This window comes from Solea solea, chromosome 15, assembly GCF_958295425.1.
Source record: "Solea solea chromosome 15, fSolSol10.1, whole genome shotgun sequence".
NCBI lineage: Eukaryota > Metazoa > Chordata > Actinopteri > Pleuronectiformes > Soleidae > Solea > Solea solea.
Window position 1 is genome coordinate 25,273,388 of NC_081148.1, and position 24,249 is coordinate 25,297,636.

Genomic DNA, 24,249 nt, shown 5'->3' on the forward strand with positions numbered 1-24,249 from the left:
TTGTTCTCGTTCTGGGTGATGTTGTCCAGATGGTTTGGTCCAAATCAGTACTTCAGGGCAGGACAACTCATACAGTGATTTATACAGATAAATAAATAAATATGATCAGGTTCTCAATAGCATTTCAATTGGGGGGGGGGGCATGAAAACAATTCTGTCCTCTTGGGGGGCATGACAGAAAATAATTAAGAACCACTGGTGTGAATTTTCTAAAGTGAGTGAATGGTTCAGTTTGGTCTCCAGCCGTTCTATCCTTCCTTTAGGGTTTGATTCAAAATCAACTTTATAAGTAACAAATGTGATGTGAGGAGGAGAACTTCACTCTCTAAACTCATCCCTTCATGTGTTCATGTGTGTTCATGTGTTCACCGCCTAACGTGTGAATGTGTGTGTGTGTTTCACAGGTTGTGCTACGTGAAGCTGAAGCTGCTGCTCATTGCCATCGAGTACAAGTCTGAGCAGAGAGAGAGCAGGTGGGTATATCTGTGGTAACCATGGTAACCGCCATCTAAACGACTGTTCAACTCTTTCCTTCACAGCTCTGATCACAGCTGATGTTGTTATTATGTGATTATGGGCTTTAATACTGACATTTATTCTTGGGTTTAACAAACATGAATCATTCTATTAAATGTAATTAATTATTTCTTATAAATTAATTGAATTAATGAAGTTCTTTCAAACCGAGGATAACAAGTTATATGAACACAATTTTGTATAAATCTCGTGTCGAACATATTCATTTATTTAGGCACAATTTTTTGAATATATTTCAAATAAATTACTCAAATTCACAAATTCATTAAATTCAAATTAAGTTTAACAAGTTATACACATGTTTGTATACATTTCATATAATTTAATTTCACAAATAACTTGTTAATACACTTGAGTCATTACACACTTTAATGGCTACACAGTTTGTTTTATTAATAGAAAAAATATGCAGGAATTATTTTCGTTTCATTTAAAAGCCAGTTTTACACAATATTTTGATTTAAATGAATATGTCCTTGGTGGAAGTAACGACATAATATTCCAGAGGCTAAATTAAATTAAATTGAACAGGTTTGCATGAATTAATCTGGACACATAACATCCTTTATTTCACACCTGAATAACAAAAAACCTGCTACACGTTTAACTCTGTTGTTTCCCTGTTACTAACGTCACTAACAATCTCATCACCAATGACAACGTGAACGATTGTTTTACAGTAATGTCAGTTGCCAAATCTCATCCACCATTTTTCTCCATTCACCACATTTCATTTTTGTCAGTTTTCTAGTGAATTTTAGTGTGAATTTGAATTATTCCAGGTTGTTACAATGGAAATAATAATTATACTTTTTTCACAATTATTTTAACGGTGCAGCAATAAAAAAGATTAATTTTCCCTTTACCTACAGCTTTAAAGTGACAGTTCAGGTTTTTTGAAACGAGGTACTGACACATCGTTAGTGAAACACCAGATTTAGCCACTTTAATAAAAACTTGCATAATAAAATCTGCGTGTTAAAACTACACCTGAAGCTTTGTGTCACTGTTAAACAGCTTTTCTCTGACTGGAAACTGAAATTTGTGTCACTTTTCTAAACGCTTACTCACCCACACCAAAGTCCATAGAGAAAATGAGCGATTTTACACCACAGCTCAGAGGAGCTGTTGATCCACTGTTGCCTCCTTAAGTGAGTTCAAATGTCATATTTTGTCACTTTGTTGTTTGAAATCCTTCTTCAACACTTACCTCAGTGACTAGAACTGGCCACACGAGGCAGCAGTAGACCAGCAGCTCATGTTTCCTCGTGAGCTAAAAACACTGATTTTCTCTATGGAGTTTGGCATGGGGTGAGTGAGTGGTTTAAAAGGGCAGTTTAATGGTGAAATAAAGCTTTATACGTGCTCTTAATTTGTCGTAGACTTCAGCCGAAGATTTTATCAGGTGAGTCTTTAATAAAGACACATTTCCTTGAACTACACTCCAAAAAACCTGAACCGTCCTCACAAATGTCACTTTTACGTGTCATTTTGAATTGATTAAAAACAGAATTGCACCACATTGCTGCCAAATGGGCCCCCCAGAAAGAAAAGTCTCACTTATATTCTCCTCTTCCTCTTTGTTCATGATAACTGTTTGATTTGCGATTTCTTCTTGTTGTTTGCAGAAGCCGAAAGCGGTATGCCCTCTCTACCTTATCTTACTTCCAAAGTTCCACCCACTGTCCACCACTTTAACTCTGGCCCCCCCCTCACCCCACACACAAACACTAAGTCACAGGCCTCTCTTTGTTTTCTTCGATGGTGGTGTCCCCTCTGTGCTTTAATGCACTAACTTCTTTGCAGGCAGCGAGAGCATAATAATAACAGAGATAAATTGGACGTGTTTGTGCGGACGTGCTGTTTCTTTGTCTTCGCTGTTGTCCGTGTACCAAGGCCAAACGCTCACCTTCACCATATCTACCTCTTATTTAATCTTATTTTTCAGTTTTGTCCTTAACCAGTCTCCCGCTGACTTTATTTTCTCTCACTTTCACTTTCTATTTTGTCTTCTTTTGTCTTTTTTCCCCCCGACTGTATGTTATAGCTTTGCCAAGCTGATTATTATTCCATCCATGCTGTTTTTTTATGTGTTATTTATCTTAAATCATTTCCGGAACAGTTTTTCACGGTGACTCAGTGACACGTTTTTAAACATATACATTATTTATCCCTCATTTCCACAGATCTTTGTTTCGTGGCTGCATTTTACAGACTCCGCCCCCAAAAGAGCAAATTTTAAAGAAAGGCAGGAGGTTTATTATTATTTTTTGGTTAATTTTTAATGTCAGATTACAGACATTGACTATGGATTATGGAAGCATTCAGGCTAAATTACAGCACAAATAGATATGAATGGCCTCTTAGCTAGCTTGTTTTTATGCTATGTCGCAAAAGATTTTATATTTAATTCTAGTGTAAATAAAAGAAAGGGACGAGTTTTTCCAAAAATATTAGATTACAGAGATTAACGTAGAGATTGTGGAATTGTTCAACACAAACAGAGATTAGAAGATTCCGCAAATGTTTTGTACCCTAACAACTTTTTAATCCACACTTTTTCTGTGTTTTTGGAGCCTTAAAAATACTATCACGTGTCATTTTCTCCCCCCCCCCCCCACACACATTTCACTTTTGCATCCCATCCCTCGTTCATGTGTTCATTGCTAAATGTATATCCACCTGTGTCGGAGTGTATGTACATGTATGTACACGTATACACGTGTGTGTGTGTGTGTGTGTCTCAGCCACCACGTACAGTCATGCTCGTGCGTCCTATCGAGTAGATGTCCCTAAGTGAGGTCACTTCCTGTCAGTTTGGTGTTTGAGAAACAATCCAACTGCACAGAAGTTACTGCAACCGTCCGCATCTACGTACCTGTCCTTTACCTGTGCTGCTGTGGCTCTTTATGCGTTTCCTGTTTTTCCTTCACGCTGTCGTTTTATTTTGGTGACCTGCATGCTCCTGTTGATGACACTGATCACATGGCGTGTCTGATGCTTGCCTTGTTGCTCATAATATGAGGTTATTTTTATTTATCTTTTGAATGCTTTTGAAGCTTCTATTCACCTTTTATTAATTTTTTGCACCTGACCGAGTGAAGAGAGAAACGTCTCGGGCTGATTCAGCTGTAAAATCTCAGATTTGGGCAGCAACGTTTGTGGAACTGTGTTGATTTTGATCGATTTCTTTTGTATATTTTTTATTTTTATTTTTGGTTAATTGAAGAGCATGCCAGGTGTGGTGCCTGTTTACTTCTGTGGGGGCTATTAAATCTGAACCAATGTTTTATATTCATATGCTATTTTACTTCAGACAGAGTGGAAAGAAACTAAAAAAAAAAATCCAATCTGATCACATCCTGATGTGTGTATATGGATTCAATTGCTCCCTTAATATATTTTTTATATATGTTTATTTTCTCCAGTGTAAACCCTTTTTTTGACAGAGCCCAGAGGAAACTAAGTGATTTCTGACCACCACATTTAAATGTAGTCGCTAAAATGTCATGAAACAAATATTTAAATTCCAAAAATTAGAAGTTGCAGTCGGCAGGAACGCTTGAAAATTAGTTTCTCACTGATTTTCATCCACAGGTTGTTAAACTACTAACATTTTGTGGACACAACACGTACGAAAAGTAAGTAAATGAAAAAAATAGCTAATCCTATTCATGTACCTTGCTAAATGAGATTCTCTAAGCAGAAAAATAACACAAACATCATAAAAAGCCTTAGTGTTAGCGGCAACGGCAACTGTAGTGCCCCCTGCTGTTGCAAAAATGTTTATTTAATACACTTTAGCCCAAGTAATTAATATCTGCTGACTTTTCTGAAACTTACCAGCGGGAGTAATGTTAGCATCAAGCTAATATTTTTCTGCTGACTTATTGTCCTCAAACAGAGGCTAAAAAAAGATTTTTTAATGAAAATGACCGACGTTTATACCTTTTTAATTAAGTTCTATCAACGACCATAGTTGACGTGTGACCCTGTGCATTTGTAGAATTTTGATTATACGTTTTGTAGAAACATATTTATGGCTGGTTTAATCAATTCCTGCCAATAAACCGTCCTAAATGTAACAAACTGGACCTTTAATGCATTTAAAGTTAGTGTCACTGTGTCTCTCAAATAACTTTGTTTCCATTCAACTGAAAGTTTGTTGTGAAATTATTGTCAGTAGCTGAAAAAAAAGAAAAGTCTGCCTACTGTAGCTTTTAGTCAAGCTGTTAATCTTTACATTGAGTTTTAACGTCATTATTATTGCCATTTATTGCAATAAAAGGTTTTAAGTTTTATTACAAACAAAAAAAGTGACCAGAATGAGTAGTTTTGTCAGCCTTTCCTCTGGGCTCTTATTTTGAAGGAGTGTGACCCTTAACGACTTGTGGGTTCAGTGTTTTATTTCTTTCTTTATTTCACACTCATATCATTGATGATTGTTGCCCACAGGTGACCATTAATGACCAGGGTGTGTGTGTGTGTGTGTGTGTGTGTGTATGTGTGAGTACTGTGTGTGTGTGTGTTCTCTGTCACAGTCTAATTAATGGGGAATGATACAGCCAGTCGCTTAAAGTGCTTGGGATATAAAATCAAGTCTCACCTATAATTAATAGTTTGACTAATGTGTCATTAAGTGCCGTCCTTTAAAGTGTCTTAACAGCAGGTCAGTATTTACATTCATGTTTTACTCTAATGGAGCAGAAACACTGCAAAATTGACTTTTAAGGAACTAAAATAAGCCTCTTTGTGGGAAATTTATCTTGTTCTTTTTTGCCTAAAAATAAAAGTTATATTGACAAGCGGATTTTGCTCTAGAAAATTACAAAAAAAGTCTCAGACTTCTCAAGTCAATAATTCTTACATAACAGAATTTCTTTGCTTGTTTTGCTTGCCCCATTAGCTGTTTTCTTAAAAGAAGGACATTTAAATCAACTTCAGAATATTTTACTTTTTTCCAATGAGGCTGTTTTTACAGTGTAAGGAGATCCCATACACCAGAACTTTCCAAAATTCAAAGGTTTAGGCCCCGGGAAATTCAACAAAACATCCAAATCCATATTTTTACACAAAAAACAAATGTGATTATAATTTAAATAATTTTTTCCAGTTTATCAAGATTTGTGGTTCCATTTTTGCCAAAACTGAACAGATTTTTGTCATATAAGAAAATTAAAGCAGTGAACATATTTTTTAGGAGTTTAGATATAGGTTACTGGACTTACTTTAGTTAAGTTGAAGATGTTTCACCTGTCATTCAAGAGGTGTCTTCACTTCATAGACTTAAAGTCTGTAACTTCATGCTGACAGATGAAATAGCACTTTAAAAACGTGTATTTTTTACTTGATTTAGTTGAATATCTTTTGATTCTGATGCCTAATACAAATAATGTTCTTTACATTTTGATGACCACAGATTATACCAGAGCAGAGTAATAATCGGCCTCGTGTTGTTGACAACGACGACATGGTGATAAAAAGCTGTTCATTCCCACTGTCAAATACTAACCGTGACAATGACACTAACTGTACATTCCCTGTACTGTAGCCATGTCTCAGTAGCCTTCATGACATGTGTTTTCTTTTTGGGAATAAAATACTGTAAAACAAAACCCACTCCATGGCCATAATTTTAATTCTTTCTGCCCTCGTTCCCCTGTTGTCACCTCCCCTCCTCCTCCTCCCCCCTCGAGGGCAAACCAACACCATTCTTTCAAGAAAAGAATTAAAAATTCCGTGTGCGATCATACTGTTGTCCATTCTGTCCATCCATGTGAGCGAGCCCCACGTCAGCAAAATAATCCCCCCCCCAAAACAAACCTTAGGGGAGCAGGTGTGTTTATGATGAACAAACCCAGCTCTTGATTAAAGGCTTCAGTGAACGTGTGTGTACCATTCCTCTTGATTAGCAAAGTCGTGTGCGTGAACGAGCGACCGTCCAGGAGCTAATGAGCGCCATGTGTCTGTTTCTGTGATTACCCAGCATCCTCATCAACCCCGGCAACCACGTCAAGATGCAGGAGGGAACGCTGGGATTCTTTATCGCAAGCGACGCCAAAGAAGTCAAGAGGTAAAACCAGTCGTTCCTCACCGACAATCCATCCACTTATCATACGCTACATCGTTAATGGAGCTCTCAATGGAGTTTGACAGTTACTTGTGATTAATCACCTTTATCGCAGGTTTCAAATTGGATTTATTTGCAATTCACAACAGTTTTTTAAATCCATATTAACAATTTTGTTTTGACTTTACGACAATAAAAGCCAACTGCGGTTCTACGTTACAAAACATTTTTCCCACACCAGCGGTAGCTTGCTTCCACAACAGGTGTCTATCCCTCACAATTACAATATATAAACTATAATCTAATGACATAAATAATCACTTAAATGTGGTGTGTATGCAACACTACTAATCTTAATTTCCATTATTTTAAGTTAGGTTTAACGGCTAAAACAAAAGTTAAAACAAACTCTACTCAGTGTATCTTGATTGGCAATCAAATCAAATGAATGGCAACAAAAAGTTACTTCATGAATTCAACTTTTAGATTGTATTTGATTATATTCAAAACTGAAGAAGTGCAGTAAAACTTGAAATGTATGTAATGCACTTTAGTTGGTACATTCCAAGGCGTCTTATGTCCTTTTCCGTAGACCGTACATGTAAAAAAAATGCATAGATATTCTTATCCCTTGGTGAAGTCACTCAGGAAGTAAAAATATATGGAATAGCCACCTGGGGGCGACATTGCTGGTTGCAAAAAGAACAAGTAAGTTTGAATGGAAGTCTATGGGAAAATAGTATCGTTAATTCTATCAGGAGTTCATGGTCTCAATCACTCTCTTCACTAGAGCTTTTACATTCAGAGTTAAATAGATGATAAAATATGAGTGGACATCAGAGTGATTGACAGCTGGTATTGTCCAATAAGAGCCCAGTTGCAGTTGATACCTCTGAACTTCCAGAACTTCCAAAAATCTTCTATTAAGTCGACTAAAACAAACAATATTGAGATATCGCTGACTCATCATTCCCAACTAAGAATGAAATCTCTGTCCAGTATTGTTGTAATGTTTTTTTAATTATTATTTAAATGCTTAACATTTCTGCTGTGTCACTTTTAGAGCTTTTTACTACTGCAAAGCTTGTCACGATGACATCACAGACCCTAAGAGGATCAAGAAGTGTGGCTGCAAAAGACGTGAGTGTAACTGCACCTTTCTTTTTTCACCCTCATTCACCCTCGTCCGTCACCCTTAAACCTACAACTCCACTCTTTACACTGTGTTATTGTTCCTGTGTGCAGGTAACGTCACCTTTAAAAACTCTGGCTCTCATTGGAACTGCTTCAGAACGTTCATTCATTTCTATAAAAATCAGTCAGTGGTGTTTGTTGACTGTTGAATTTGAGATTGTTCACTTGGCACGGGACGATATGGAAGATTATGTTTCTCAGTTATCCTTAAAAAATTTACTTATATTCATGATTTTATTGCCAGAAAAGGGAAAAAAATGTTTTTATCAATGAAAATAGAACATTTTAAAATGCAAAATAGACAGTCTGCTAGCTAGCTAACCAGATAGATAGGTTAGTAGAATACTAGCCAACTAGTTGCTAGTTAACTAGATAGAAATATAGGTTGGTAGATTACCAGCTAATGGGATAGGTAGGAGTTTGCTAGATGAACATTTGGTAGTAGGCTCTACCTTATGGCCCTTCAAAATAAATCATCTGCAGACATGAATATAAGCTGAGCTACAGTGTATCTGCAGCTGAGTCACCTGTCAGGACCTTTTAGCTGCTGCATATTCTGGGTTTCCCACAAAAGGTCACAGACAATTACAGTATGAAGAAAATAGATGTTTCTTTTTCTTTGTCATCGTCTGTTTGTCACACTCATACTTTGATTTAGATCAACTGTTTACTCCTGTTTGATCTTTTAATATCTCCATCAGATATTGACAGCTATGCAAGTTTGTTTTCATTTAAGTCTAGTTTTCAACAAGACAAAGACATGATGGACATCTGTCCCCACAGTAGTGTGTGTTCTGTTCTCTTTTGTCGTTCTTTTCCCATGTTTCTTTATGACCAGTGACACAATTTTGATGTATTTCCTTCCTCTGCTGCCGCTGGAAAACGCCTCTTTATTTTAACTACTCGCTGGTAGTGATTTATTGTGAGTAAAAAAAAACCAAGGGTTTCATTTACCCAGAGTGCAGTGCAAATGTTTTTTCTTTTCCCCTTCCTCTTCAGCAAACAGTACCCTGTATATATATATATATATGTTGCATGTACCAGTGTAGCTTCTGCATCCCTCTCCTTTCATTTCTACACCGTGTTTTAGAACAAAGAAAAATAGCAGAAATTAAACTTACACCAGAAACAGACTTCCTCTTCCTCCTCTTCCTCCTCAGTGGTCCAGTCAGTGTCGGCTATGAAAACGAAAATGAACCTTCTTTTATTGTTCAGTCTAATCTGACCTGTGTAACAACATCTCACTGTGTCAGGGAATTCATGGTTTCCTCATAGATAGGTTGATCATTTGCTACCTAGATAGAAAGATGGGTGGGTAGGTTGCTAGTTAGCTAACTAGTTAGGATATGTTGGTAGTAGTTAGCTAGAGACACACACAGGTTATAGATAGATGTTTATGTCGGTATAAAAGCAGGTACACAGGTCACATTAAACAGTGAACACTGAAATAATGGAGGGTTCAAAGAAAGTTGTGGCCATCGAGCTTTACATCTGTCCTCAATAGTTCACCATCCTGAGCACCTTGAATGAAGAAAGTAATAAAATGAAAGAAGTGAGAGATGTCACACGGTGATCGTAGATGCAGAGGAGCTGACACAAAGAGGAAGAGCTGATCTGAAATGATCTGCTCTCTGTCAGAGGAGGTTTTGTGTGCAGGCCGAACTTCCAGAGCGCAGAAAATGTTCCTTGTGGGGAAGTTTGTCGAATCTTAAAACTGCAGCTAGGTTTGCCAGAACACAATCAAAACAATCTGGCCTCCTCTGCTCCTCCTTCTCCTCCTCCTTCTACTCCCTTTGCCCTCACTCCTCTACTTCTCTGTGATCTCAGCCCGTTTCCCGGCCACGGCTGAGCTTTCAGAGACTTCCCTTCACCGTCCAAATGTCACCACAGCAGCAGACTCGTGTCTTAAAATCTGGACAATCCCTTTTTTATATTATTTTTGTTAACATTTGCTGCACTGGGTGAAACGTTCACTAACCACATAGGATTTACTGTCATGGCATCAGGTTGCCACTAGATGGTGGTGTCCTGCCAGGGTCATGTCCTGTGCACTTGTTAATAATAAAATGGTGATGTCTGTAGAGGAAACTCAAATCCCCTAAGAATCATTTTCAGCAAAAATGCAAGGAGTAAATTTGAGTTTTTATAGTTATTCAACATTTAAATCATTTGCTTTTATGTTTTAATCTTTCAGTCATGTTTTAAGCATGTTTTGGTTGTTGTAATGTTAAAGTCTAAAGCTACCACTCTCATTTTTCCTTGCACTCTTGCTGAATAAGAATAACATTAAAGGGGAGAAAAAAGAAAGGCACATACTTCGTGACATCCTCTGGATTCAACATGGCGTCCTGATAGCTTCCTTCCCCGTGTGTTTTTGCCTTAATGATCATAAAATATGACGACTGATTTAAAAACCCACGCAGACAGCTGATCAGGGCCGTCATGGTGTTGAATCTCACATCAGGAATGTCCTGAAATGAGCAAAAAAATACTTAACAGGCCGAAATCTGGGTTATTTTGTGAAGTTAGAAGTCAAAGACATCGTCTGTGTGTACGTGTGTGTGTGTGTGTGTGTGTGTGTGTGCGTCTTTGTCTATGTCGGCCATCGCTCCATGTCACCGTGTCAGCGTTTCACACTGTCACACTCATAACACTGTGCTCTCAATGCGCACGCTACAACAACAACAACAAAAGAAACTCACAAAGTGAAGAAATGTCAGCATGAACTGATAAAAAAGGCCTCGCTGCTCTTGTCTGCCATGTCTCCAAAAACTGTTTCATCACTGTGAACGGTTATTTCTGTACCTCCCCCTTTGTTGCTGCTGCTGCTGCTGCTGCTGCTGCTGCTGCTGCTGAGACAAAGAAAACGCACCATTCTCTGCATGTTTATAATGAGCTCAGAGGCCTCGTTCACACCTGCTACTAACATCCGTCCTCCGTGATTTCATCACATTAAAATCCGTCCTGGATGCATCTTTTGTGATCATATGAGATAACTTTATTCAACTTCTCACTGGCAAAAATTAGAAGTCAGTACATGCACAGTTTATCTGCGCGGAGGCCGTTGTCCGACTAAAGCTCCAAAAAGGTCCGAAACATTTACCCCAGGTCATACAAATCCTGTGAGAATAGAATATTACGACATCTCCTGTTTACAAATGGTTTTCTAGACACTACGTTGATGTGTGTCTGCACTTGTGATATCAAGAAGCGGTGTAGTGTGCACATGGTGACAGGAGGTGGCGGTAAAGGTAAATCGAGTGCCACTCGGTGTCTGGGAAGTCAGGGTGAAGTTGTTTGCGCATAGCCGCCGCCAGAGCACCAGTGCCGGATCAGGGATTTTGCTACCCCCCTTGCCGTCCCGTGACTCCATGACTCCGTGATTCCATAGGGGGCGCTATAACTCTGTATAAGCTAGTGTGTAGTGAGTCAGTTTCCTGTTGACCTTTACGTCACAAACCAAAAGCTTGGGCGCATGTGCAAAATGCCAAGTCTGACACCAGTCCGACTAAGCGTAGAGTAATCGGACTATGAATCCCATTGTCTTGACTTTTTGTAGTCTTAGGTTAGCATCTTAACTCCAAATAGGTTTAGTTTGGGCCTATTGTAAAAATATGGATGTCCAAAATGCGCCCACCCTGAACATTCTGGAGTAATAAAATTCATACAATAAAGTTATTGGACCTTTTAAGACGTCCTAACTCAGTTCAGGTTACGCCACGAAGAATTTCAGAAATGGAAACTTATCACAACAAATTTGGCGGTGAGATTTAGTCCCCAAAAAAATCAGATATGAGTCACTTCAGCCTGGTAGTTTGAACGCACCAAAGACAGAAACTAAATAGATGAGGGGACGGCGTCTCTAATCCATCCAGGAATGTAAACACACGTGTCTTCAAAACACTTTCAAAAGTGTGTTTTGTTTTCTGATCTGAGGACACATTCAGGACATGATCGTCTCACTCGGGACGGATGTTAGTACCAGAGTTGAACGGGTCATGAAGGCACTCACAGTGTGCATGCCACAGCAGAAACAGTCCCCGGTGCTTCTGTCCACACATTATAATCCGTCTTTTTTCCTCAGCCTGGGGCAGAAAAAGTGTCTTAAGTGTTGTACGACTTTATTCGGAACCTTATTTTCCAATGTGGCTGTGAGTCGAAGATGCTGTGAGTGTCTCTGTGAAGGTGCCAGACTGTATTAGTCTGCCGTCTGTTTGCACTGTGAGAGAGAGCGGGGACCAGGGACTGTTTCTGCCCAGAGTCACAGCAATCTGGAAACGCTGCTGTGGGAACTTTCACTCCTGCTTCCCTGGAGGTTTAAGGCTTCACACACACACACACTCACATAAAGAGAAGGTAGATGCTTTACAGTATTTTGGCTGCAGGGTGACTAATAGTGAAGGACTTGTGCAGCAGCACTACAGTGTTGTGTGAGATTGCTCTTCCACGTCCAGTCTCACCTCAACAAGATCTCCAAATAGCCTGTTGTGTAAAAAGACAGTAACTGAAAAATCAATGAAAATACTGTGGTACAACAGTTACTGATGCACTGTACGTTATGGCCTTAAATATACAGTATACACTGTAGTGCGTCATTAGATTTAGAAACTAATACTGGAGTACAAAGATATAGGCCAAGTAAAATATGAAGAATTTACTCATTAATAAAAGATAAAAATAGGTGAACATAGTCAAAACATAAAATAGACGTGTGTAAAAGCACATTTTAGTGACTTAACTCAAAGCCCTTAATGAAATCAATGTAAGCGTAAGTGTATGCTAATGTACAAATATGTTAAAATTACATTTATTTAGCTTTTTCTAAACCACTCGCTCTCCCACACCAAACTCCATGGAGAAAGTTTACATTTTTAGCTCATAGAGAAACAAGAGTGTCTAGTCTTCTGCTGCCTCGTTTAGTAAACTTGTGTTACGTAGGTGAAGCCAAATGACGGATTTCAAACTCAAAAGTCACAAATCTACGTGTTTTTAACGTACGGAAGGAGGCGGTAGTGGATCAACAACTCCTGTGGCTTGATGAAAAATCGCTGATTTTCTCACTGGGATTTGGGGCAGGGAGGTGAAAGTTCAAGAAACACTTGAAAATGCTTAAAATATCACTTTAATGTGATGATTTACTGACTAAACTAGTAACGCCAACACAATACCTTGAACAGTATCAGCACATAAACATGACTCAACAGTGCAGCTAAAGGTAAACTTAAGTTTGAAATGGCACAAATAAATGGATATAACACACACACACACACACTGTAGTGAGGCCTTCCTCTGGGAGCAGAGCAGTGAAAAAGAGAAACAGGTCTGAAACGAGCATGACAGTATAGTCCAGTTGAATAGTGTGATGCTTTTGGACCGAGCCGCCACAGCTGCATGATGGGATACAGGTACGTGATCCAGCCGTTGAGACAAAATGGATAGAGGATGTTGAAATGTATGAAACGTTTGTATGAGGTTTGCTGCTGACGACATTGCTCATGCCTCTTCTCCACCCAGAATGCCTCCCCTCCCCTCTCTCTCCCCCTTTCCCCACTCCCCCGTTTCCCCCTTCCACCACACTGTTATAGTTTTGCCTTTTGACCTGTTTCAGCCTTAGCACACAGCTTGACCTCCGCTGACATATTGTCAAATTTGAAAGTGTTATTATGTCAGAAACACCAAAAAATGTAGGTTCAGCCTACTCCAGTTAGACAATGCTGGTACATTTGAAATACATTTGAAGGTATTGTGGAGTTCAAGTCTGTGGGAGCAGCCGGCTAAGGCTTGCACTCTCTGATGAAGTCACCTTCCGACTTCCCCCTGGATGAATATTTCTCCTCTTGCCATTAACCTGCTGATTTTCCTCTCCTCTCATCCCAAAACCCGACTGTAGCCAAGATGTCCGTCTACAAACGAATGAAACTGGCATGTTGTTTTGATTGCGGCCGTTCAGAGCAAGACTGCTCTTGCATGTCAGGCAGTGTACATAGTAACATGGACACCCTTCAGAGGGCCTACCCACTGTCCTCTGTCTCTGTTCATGATTGCGCAACCACTTTACGTGCCTGTAAGTTACACCGCCCAACACATGCTGTTTTGTGTCTGTGGTGTGTGTGTGTGTGTGTGTTTGCTCTGTGTGTAACTGCGACACACAGAAGTACATGTATGTGTGTGTTTGCGTAATGTCGTCTCCGTGGTGTGACCTGTTCGTTGTGACTGTAGCTGTGCTTTATGGCAATTTGTTTATTATATTTTTTTGGTTTATACACAAATCTATCGACCTGTTGATGTACCGACCTAAAGCTAGCTACAAACCTACCTTTCTGAAAGGTAGGCAAATCCTAAAGTGTACCTTCTAACGTATCCCTACCTACCTACCTACCTACCTACCTAAAGCTACCTACCAATGTAACCAAAACCATACCTACTAACCTACTCCTACCTACCTAAACCTAATCATAACTATCCAACATACCCCCCTACTTACTCAACCAACTCTAGTTTTGGGTAGCTAAAGCATAACATAACTAACTGAACCTACCAACCTAAATATCCCCATCTACCTTCCCCTCGTTTTACCTTCCTACTTAAATCTATTTAGCTAAACCTGCCTACCAACCTTACTGTGCCTACCTACCTCTAACCCTACCTCCCCACCTCCCCCAAAAACTGACCGTTATTCCAACCACTTACCTAACTAAACCTATCTACCTCATACTAACCATCTCTGCTAACCTAATTAGCCATATCATCTAACCCTACCTACCTAAAGCTTCCTACTCACGTAACCAAAACCATGCCTACCAACCTAGCCCTATCTACTTAACCCTAGACCAACCTGCCTAAAGTTAACTACCAACCTACTCCTACCTACTTAAACCGAAACATAACTACACCAACATATGGCCCCACTTACACAACCATCCCTACCTACCCAAAGCTACCTAGCAACATAACTAATATCCCCTTCTACCTAACCCCAGTTTAACAACCTACTTAAATCTATTTCACTAAACCTGCCCACCAACCTTAATATATACCTACCTACCTACCCAAAGCTAACTCCTAACTTAACCCTTCATACCAACCTCACCCTAACAACTAACCTATGTAACTGTAATTCTAACCATGTACATAACTAAGCCTATCTACCTCATAACTAACCTTATCTATCTGACCCTACCCACCAATCTAACAAAAACCATACATACCTACCTAATCCTAACTACTTCCCTACCAGTAAAACTATCCCCAGCTACCACTATCCATACCTACCTAATATCTACTTAACCCTAAACCATCCTGTTTAAAGGTAACTACCAACCTACTCCAACGTACCAAACCCAACCCATAACTATGCAAAACATACCCCCTACACAACCAACCCCTATGTACCTGCCTAACACTCATGTACCTCCCAACCTAACTAAAGGTTATAAATCTAACCTACCCTACCCTACCTACCCACCCCTAACCCTACCTACCCAAAGCAGTCTAACAACAAGACCCAACATATAAACACCAACATAACCCTACCTACCAAGCCTAACTTACTTGCATGGCCAATCCTTCTTACCTAATGCTAACTATCCCTATCTACAAATTGACCTGTTGAGCTAAACCTACCTACCTAACCCCAATTGTCCCTACCTACATAACTAACTATCCATCTAACGCTAACTGTACCTAAGCCAACCGACCGACCCAATCAACTCTATCTATCGATCAGTTGTATATTGATGATTTGACTTTTGTCTCTTGTGTCGTGTGTGTGGTGGGTAAATGGTGATGGTGGTGATGTTGTTTTCGTTGTTGTTACTGTTCACTTCTGTAGATGTCAGTCATGTGACCGTATATCGCAGATATACCACATGCTGCATCGGTCATACAGTCGTGTGATTATGTGTCTTTATGTCTTCAAGGTAAGATGTTTGTTTACAATAATGGAACGTGTTTTATTATCGAGATATTTTACTGCTGTTTGATAAAAATGTCTTATTTTGGTTTTATTTTGAAGACAGTTTTTTTTTTCCTTTTTTGTTTTTACACTTTTGAGTTGAAGATATATATTTTTTAACTCCTGTTCTCCTGCAGGAGTTTTCTTTTTTTCCACATTTTCTTTAATTTACGTTTATCACACTGATCAAACGTTATTGGGTTGTTGTTGCATTGACGAAGAATCAAAATGTAATTATTTGAATTCAAGTCTCTTGAGGTTAACTTAAATTTAAAACGACTTCTAGTGGTTAATATGCACTAATTATCGTCCACTGAAGTTTGATTTAATTGTATAGAGGAGAATTGGAGAGATATTGGAGACACTAGTTTTGGAAAGGAACTACATTTTCCTCCAGTGAGTCAAAATATACATAGTTATTTAGAAAATGACCAATTTGAACAGAAAGACTAACATTATATATGATATTTTATGACGTAATTTGTCAGGTTCCAGTTTGCAAGAACGTTTGTTGCACTTATACGTTGCGGTAAACCCCAAATACCCGTACTAGCTCATTTCCTGATTGAAAATGACGTTATTTACATGTTTATGACCATTTTTATGAACGTGATGTGGTTTTAGCAGCTTGTTGGGATTTTGGTAGAAAAGCAGATGAGGTCGTTGACATTTCCTGGTTGTGGATTTGCTTGTGCATAGAAAAGCCCCTGGTTTAGAGTCTGAAAAGATCATAATGACATTTTTGTGTTATTTCAACATTCGCTCCACAAAATAAAATCAATGTTTCATTGGTTTAAAACATGCTAGGTTGATGCTGTCAAGTCTTAGCTACACTTAATGAGTTATATAACTCACTAACTTTAGGTTCAAATCATTGAATTAATTTGGGTTTTACAAATTGAAGTAATTTATTTGAAGTTTTTCCTTTTACAATTTTCAGTGTAGGGCTGAATAATTTGGCTTAAATATTTATTTGCGACTGTAATTTCACGTGCAATATAAGCATATATTTTAAATTAAAATGTTCTAAAACTCGTGAACTTGAATTTGTTTCATACTTTTTGAACTGGCTTAAAAAATAAAAGCAATCAAAAAGAGGAGTGATTAAATTGCAGATTTCCTTCAAATTGTCTCCATTTTTTACCTCCAATATGTGAAAAGTGCATCACTTTTCCAATGAATTGTGTCGTATAATTTTCACAAAAATGTTAAGTTCAATCATTTTTGTCACTGTCAAAATTGCAATTGTACACTGTAAAATGAAATGGAGCGGGACTAAAATATTGACTACTGCGCTCAAAAATTAGGATTTAAAACTCCAGGTTAAACAATAAGTTAAATCATTTTTGTCATGTACTGAATTTAAAATAACAACGTTTTTCTGTGAGACCAGGTTCGTTTTTTGAGAGATGTTAGAAAAGAAAGAGAGTGTTTTTTGTGAAACACGGACGAGAGAAGAGATAAATGAAATGGAGAGGAGAAACTAAACGAGAATGTTGGCTCGATAAAGACGAGGTAAAAGCTCCTGGAAGGATTTTCCTTTCCAGTGGATACCAAAATACTAAATTGTCCGTCAATTAGACATGGCAGCAGCAGCAGCAGCAGCAGCAGCAGTAGAGCGAGCTATCAAAGCCACTGGCTTCAGACGCACACAGATCTGATTTCCTTCCTCGACGTTCTCTCCCACCGTCTGCCCAACTCGGCCGTGATTAGTGTCAAAGCGGCCGTGATGAGTTTGGCTCGGCCCGGTGTAGTTCAGGATCCCCTGATACCAATTACTGGCCATTACATGGTTACTGATCTCACTTCTCCCTCAAACCCCCTGTAGGATTTCAGGAGAAAAACCTCCTCTGTCTTGCGTTTCCTTAACTCCTGACTTTTGTCTGAGCAGAGTGAGTTTAGTGGAGTAAGTGCTTTGTCGGGCTCTGTCCGTCAGGGATTGTTGGATTTCCTTCCTTCCGTCTTTCTTTCTTTTTTCCTCTCCTCCACGACTCATCCGACAGGATAAGACGCCTTTATCCGCGATGACTTCATGCTCTCACTCGTTCATCCGAGCCAGATTTGTCTGGCTCTCGTATCGAGGATAATTGAAATCTTGGATTTTTTTTAACCCTAGTTTAACTCACGCTTTGATCTCATACTGTATGAACTACTGAGTGAGTGAAACATAAACACTTTATAATGAAAAACCACCTTTTTAACTTAAACACGGCATCGTTTCAACAACTTGATCTCTTTCACTGCAAAAAATGATCTGCAACAAAGTAAAAATAAGCCAGATTTATGGAAATTGAGAAGTGAAAAATTATCTTCACTTAAAAAATATCTAATTTTGTCTTACTGAGATAGAACAGTTTATGGTAAACTCTAAAACAATGGTTTGTGTGTTTTATACAGAAGTAAAATTCACTTACACAGATTGGTACAAAATTTTAGTGGATAGTGGAACTTAGTGGAACTTAATTTCGTGTATGGGCCCTGAAGATGAATAATGTGATATTTGATTTAAAATAAATAAATACTTCTGTAAATGAAAAAGTCGATTAGGATTTTGATTTTTTTAACTTTTCCGGCTAATACGACAATTTCGTAAAAATGTCTGTATTTGCAGATGATGTGAATATTTAGAATATTTAGTTAGAAAATGTCTTTCGTCCACAGAAAAGGACAGATTAGATTCTGTGAGGAACCACTGTTGACATTTCATCTCAGCCACAGCTACTTTTAATGAATGAACAGCACTTTTATCGGCCATGCTTTGAATTTTGGTTTGGATTTGCAGTGTTTTTGCCCCGGGGCTCCTGAACTTAGTGGAAGTGTAAAACACAATCTCGAGTTTTTGAGAGTTTGGAGATGAGTAAAGAGGGAAAAACTAGGAAAGTCATGGTCTGACCAATAATGTTTTTAAATGTTGGCTCAGAGTGGGTTTTGTTTGGTCTTGATGTGGTTTTTACTGAGGATCTGGTCTTGATGTGGTCTTTGTGTGTGACCTGACCAAAATCACAGTCAGTGAAGAAGCTTCTGGAAAAACCAGGATATGGACCAGACTCTAGGGATTAGGGATAAAGGGAGCTACGAGATTGTTTCAATCAGGTCACAACCTTCCGTGTGTGTGTGTGTGTGTGTGTGTGTGGACACAGTGTGTGTGTACGTGTGTGTGTTGTGTGTCTGTGTGTATGTATTTGCATCTCATTGCTGGACGATCTGATTTGTCCCGACGTGGAAATTATGTTTGCATTTTCATTTTCTCCGCCGCCAAACGTGTCCTGACAGATTCTGTCCACCAGGCAGGACTTGAACCCCCCACCCCCACACACCGGCCCACCCACTCATCCCCCCCACCCTCTGTCTCACGGTCGCCTCACGACACCACAGATGCTGCTGTAAAACCACAGTTACTCAAATTATAAGAGACAGAAACCAGAGCCGCACGTCAGGTCCTGGTTTCAGGATCCGTGTCATAGGCCCAGACCTAAGTCTGACCTCTGACCTTTATCATATGTCAGCAGCTGCACTTAACAGCCGTTTTATTAGGTACACCTTCGCTTGTCAGCTCCACTTTTTTTGAAAACAATTAGTAAAATAGCCAAATTTGCTCAAAATTCTTAGGTTAAAGGGATTTTTTTTAAGTGTGATCGTGTGAGGTTTGAATATAGAGTCGGTTCTATATCTCGAATTTTTCTGTCTAATGACAAAACAACATAATTACGACTTAAATGGAGTACATTTACATTTCTTTGTTTTTTAGCAGTTTTTTAACTTTCTCTTTGTGTAGAAAATGTGGTTTTCATGTTTACGTGAAGCTTGTGTGTGTTCTTTACGTTGGAGTCGTCGTTGTTGTCCAGTGCTCAGACCTTAAATGGATGTTAGCTAGAGTCACTGTTGAATCTGTGTAACCTCAAACCACAGTTTTAACCCCCCGCCCTTTATTTTAAACCAAAAATGATCATAATTACAGTGTCATAGTACACCTCATAGTAAATGTAATCACCTTTTCCTCAATACAGTTTTTCCCAAATCACAAAATAACGGCGTGATTTAGCGACTCATTTACACACGTCTGTAACAATCGATTTCATTTTGACTTAAATGACATAAAACATAAAAATCTTGGCAATAAAAATGGTTTGGGGACCCCAAAGTTTTTCCTGCGACCCACATGTGGGCCCCCGACCCGGTGTTTGGGAATCTCTGTCTTAAAAGCATGCCTCAAACTAAGAATATTCATTCATTCATTCACCTTGTCTGCATTTGTTTTCATCATTGTTTTTTTTATTATTAATAATGTCTTTTTGTACGTGTTATGTCCTCATGTCCTTCCTTCCACTGTCCGTCCACTGCTGCTGCTGCTGTGTCGTCCCTGTGTCCCTGATGTCTGTGTGTCTCATCTACTGTCCCTCTGTGTGACCTGTGTCCACTTGTCTTTTTCATTCTCCTCAGCCAAATATAAGTATAACGGATATGTCAGATCACGTAAGTGTTTGTTTCCTCTGTCCACAAATCTCTGCCGTCCTTTTTTCACTGTTTAGCTGCTAAACCTCGTCCTCGTCCTCGTCCTCCCTCTTTATGTCACAGTAGAACACGATAAGTTTTGCCTCAGCCTTGTCTTTGTTGTTGTTCTTCTCCCTTTAGCTTATGTTGATGTTTAAAGTTCTTTTAACGCAGTGAAAAAAATCCTCAGTTTTTACCCTGTAGTTTTGCTAGAAACTAAGAAATATATACATATATTTATATATATATATTATAATATATATATATTATATATAATACCCATGTTAGTTCCATGAAATATTCTTTTTTTTTCTGTATTGTGCTGCTTGTAGCAGCAGATGGCGCTACAACACCAGGGAACAGTGGAAGTCAAAAAGAGGCCGGGGTTCGTTTCAAAGCTGATTGCAATTTAGGTAAAAAAAACAAACCCTAAATAATAATAATAATTAAAGTAATAAGAATAATAAGAATAATGATGCATTAAGAATACGTGGTGTGTATTTATTTATTTTGTGATGCAATGTTGTTGTTCTTCCTTTATTTCCTCTTTTAAATAGCGGCAAAACCTTACAAAATAGAAACAGTTTTATTTAAAACTGTAAAAACAAAGCAGTGCATGGCCTATTTTTATTGTTATTGTTATTATTTAAAAAGAAGCTGTTTTGTGTCGTTTGCAAAACAGCATTTTTCTGTTTTCTCCTCTTATTTTCTCCACCTCGTCACAGTTTTTTACACGAACGTGAACCTGATTATTTCGTCGTCGCCATGTGATTAGTGTGTCCAGGACAGATGGGGACAGGGGACGGACAGTGTGTGGGGGGGGGGGGGGGGCGTTTGTCAGTGTCCGTGTCACGGCGGCTGAACGCTCAGCAGAAGCCAGCGCTGCTGCCTGTGTTTGACAGGAGGCAGATGATGAGTCCAGGAGCCGTCGGTGGCTCGGCGTGAATCGGGGGAGGCAGCTGACGGCCGACATAAACGTCTCTCTGTTATTGCCCGCGGCAACGGGAGCACGAGCTCCCACTCTGTCGTCCGAAAACCAGCAAAACTATCAAACCTGAAGTCCTGAAGAAGAGCAAATGAAGAGAAACTCCCCCACTCTTTTTTTTCCCTCTGAGCCAAATTTACAACCGTGTGTGTGTGTGTGTGTGTGTAGTAGTAGAAGGTCACCACTGCACATTTTCACCATAAAAGAAGCACAAAAATGGACTCAACTGCACTTTTACGCTGAAATTTAACCAAAAAAACATGTAATATTTAGAGTTAAAGGTCCACTAATATGATTTTTTTCTAAGTCTCCAGATAATTTATTCAAATTTTTCTTTTTTTACCCATATTTTTATCAAATATTACAACAAAAAAGCTGCTTAACTTTTCGTCTCTCCGATCTACATTTGATATGAAATTGTATAAACTGTTTGCAATGGAAAATAATGTATAAAGTAAACATTGAATACATGAAACAAGTAAATCAAAACATACAACCAAACAAAAATCTACAAAAATACATCATTTTGTTTAATAATTGGTAAAAAAAATATATTATTAAAACAGGCAAATATCAGCTAAATAATCAGTCTACCTTTAATTATTGTATGTCTTTTTTAAAAAAAAAACAATACAAAAATGAGTGTCAAACTTTTAAGGCTCCTTAACATTAAACAAAATATTTAAGGTCTAAATCCAGATTTTTACAGATTTGTTACCAACAAATGAACTCCATAAATCGTCATAACATTAATATTGATAAAAAACCATAACATCATGGTCAACATACAGTAATCACAACATAATTTCAGTCATACATTTACAAATTAACACTTAAACGAGATAAGATAATGGAAGATTATCCCTTTAAGCAGAAAATTTAAAGGTAAAAAATGGTACAGTTACATTAAAAACACTTAATTAAAATATTATACTAATAATGTATACATGTAAATAAAACTGGATTTACAGTTTATTAAATTAACTCCTTTACTTTTAAGTTTTTTCTTTCCCAGTTTAAAGTAGACTTTTTTGAAATGATTCAGTCCGACTCACTCTTTGATATAAATAATTCCTTTAAAAATGAAAGTGATTGTGTTTTACACATTTCTGCGTGAAATGAAACAATGAACTGTTTCGTCTGTTTTTATTTAAACCTCGTGTTTTTTCTGTAGAAGTGAGAGAAAAAAAGAAGACGCTTCTAATTAATTCATGTTTGTCAAAGTAAATGTGTCTTTGAACGTCTGCGTGAAGTTTAAACATCTGTCTTTAGACAAAGAATCGAGGTTTCCTGCTGTTTTTATGGTCCGAAAACTTCAACTTTATTGACACGTGAAAATTAGACGACATCACGCGGGACAAAATGAGTCAGTGATGAAGAGACGCGTTTGATTCTCACGCAGTTAAAAGTCTTTTCATATTAAATTAGAACAAAAAAAAGACAAAGAGCAAACATTGAAAAATGAGAGAATCGTTGCTGCCTTTGATCTGCACTTCCATTCATTTACTGAAGGAGAAAAAGAAGCAGAAAATAGGTAAATAATTTAAAAAAGTGCCAACATTAATTGTCAAAACTGGTTAAAACGTAATATTTTAACAATATTTTAATGATATTAAAAATAAAACGGAAACATTATTGTTGTGATGATAGTAATAAAAACAGGAATATGGGAGTCGAAATTGCTGACTCAGCATGACCAACTAAAATACACTGAATAACCATTCCCAAATAATCAAAGGAAATGCTGACTCAGCTGACTACACTTAACCAGCATTCCCATATAAATGATAAAGAAAACTGGAGCAATATCGTGGTAAACACTGACTCAGCAATCCCAACTAATAATAAAACGGGGAAAAAAAACATGTGACTCAGCATTCCAAAATGGCGGCACTCCCAATTGCTGACTCAGCATTTCCTAACAAGGAACTGAAGAAAAAAGGAACTCTAGATGTGATTGCTGACTCAGCATTTCTTATTAAGACAGTAAAGAAAAAAGGAACACTATAGTTTGGATTGCTGACTCAGCATTTGGGAATGGTACAGTACTTTGGAATTGCTGACTCAGCATTTCCTACTAAAACAATAAAGAAAAGGGAAAACTATAGTTTGAAATGGTATATTGCTTTGCTGCCTCGTTTTTCCACCTTAAACACAAGTGTTTAACGCGTAGCTGAGCACTAACTCATGAGTCAGCGCTGACTCATGCTTCTGTCTCACCCTCTTTATTCTCCATTGTTTGACAGTCATGGACAACATTAGACCTTCGTTCAAAAAGCGATCAGTAAACTCCGCCTCCGCCTGCTCCACGAACCATTTCCTGGACCCCCCGCTCAGCCCGCCGAGAAACTCTGCCAACGTCCCCCTCGTTAATAACCGTAAAGGAAGTCTCCTCCCCCTCACGGGGCCACAGCCCACCGCCGCCAACGCTTCGTGGCTCCGCCTCAGTCTGTCCGGCCCCGGAGACCCCGCTGCCGCCGCCGCGTCCAGGTCCCTGTGGGCCGAGAGTCGACTGAGCCGGGCCCGCAGTCTGCCGGTGAAATACCGCTACCACCCCAGTAATGCCGTGCTGCTCAGTCACAGTAGGAACTGTAGGTGGCGCCGTTAGCGGGATGCATCAGTCAGTAACACCCAGCTCGTCCCTGTCGCCTCCATTTTGTCTTGTTTTCTGCATGAAGCTTCACTCTGAACCTGAAGCTTTGCATGGATTAACCTGTGCTGTTGGAAATTTAGAAAAACAGATTATTTTCAATTTGTATTTTCTTACTTAAGTGTTGCTAGCATTGGAAAAATCGACCTCTACGAGAGGAAATCCACAAATCGTCAAACTTTAACCCAGTGGCCGCAAATTAGTGAACTTTATTGTTGTAGAATTAAGAGAGAAAATGTTTAGTTTTGACTCTTTTTGTTCACAAATTAAGTTTTAAACGGGAGGAATCTGTGAAATAATGTGGTCACAAATTTAAGTGCGTGGCAGTTTATTGATATTTTATTTGTGTGGTGACGTAAAAACATGGT

The 24,249-nt window shown here is 38.6% G+C and overlaps 1 protein-coding gene across 17 annotated transcripts in view; it reads left to right on the forward strand.

Annotated features, from left to right (window-relative positions):
* LOC131473967 (calcium-activated potassium channel subunit alpha-1a-like) overlaps window positions 1-24,249 on the forward strand; it is a 168,300-nt gene that overhangs the window by 108,737 nt on the left and 35,314 nt on the right. For 5 of the 17 annotated variants that reach the window (XM_058651638.1, XM_058651633.1, XM_058651634.1 and 2 more), the window contains exons 16-18: window positions 405-473; window positions 6,524-6,610; window positions 7,671-7,747. In XM_058651638.1, the coding sequence (XP_058507621.1) occupies window positions 405-473; window positions 6,524-6,610; window positions 7,671-7,747 (233 nt within the window). Of the gene's footprint in view, window positions 1-404; window positions 474-2,165; window positions 2,178-6,523; window positions 6,611-7,670; window positions 7,748-8,714; window positions 8,724-13,691; window positions 13,866-23,477; window positions 23,823-24,249 lie in introns of all 17 variants that reach the window. The other 12 variants (XM_058651631.1, XM_058651632.1, XM_058651639.1 and 9 more) reach the window with 6 other exon arrangements.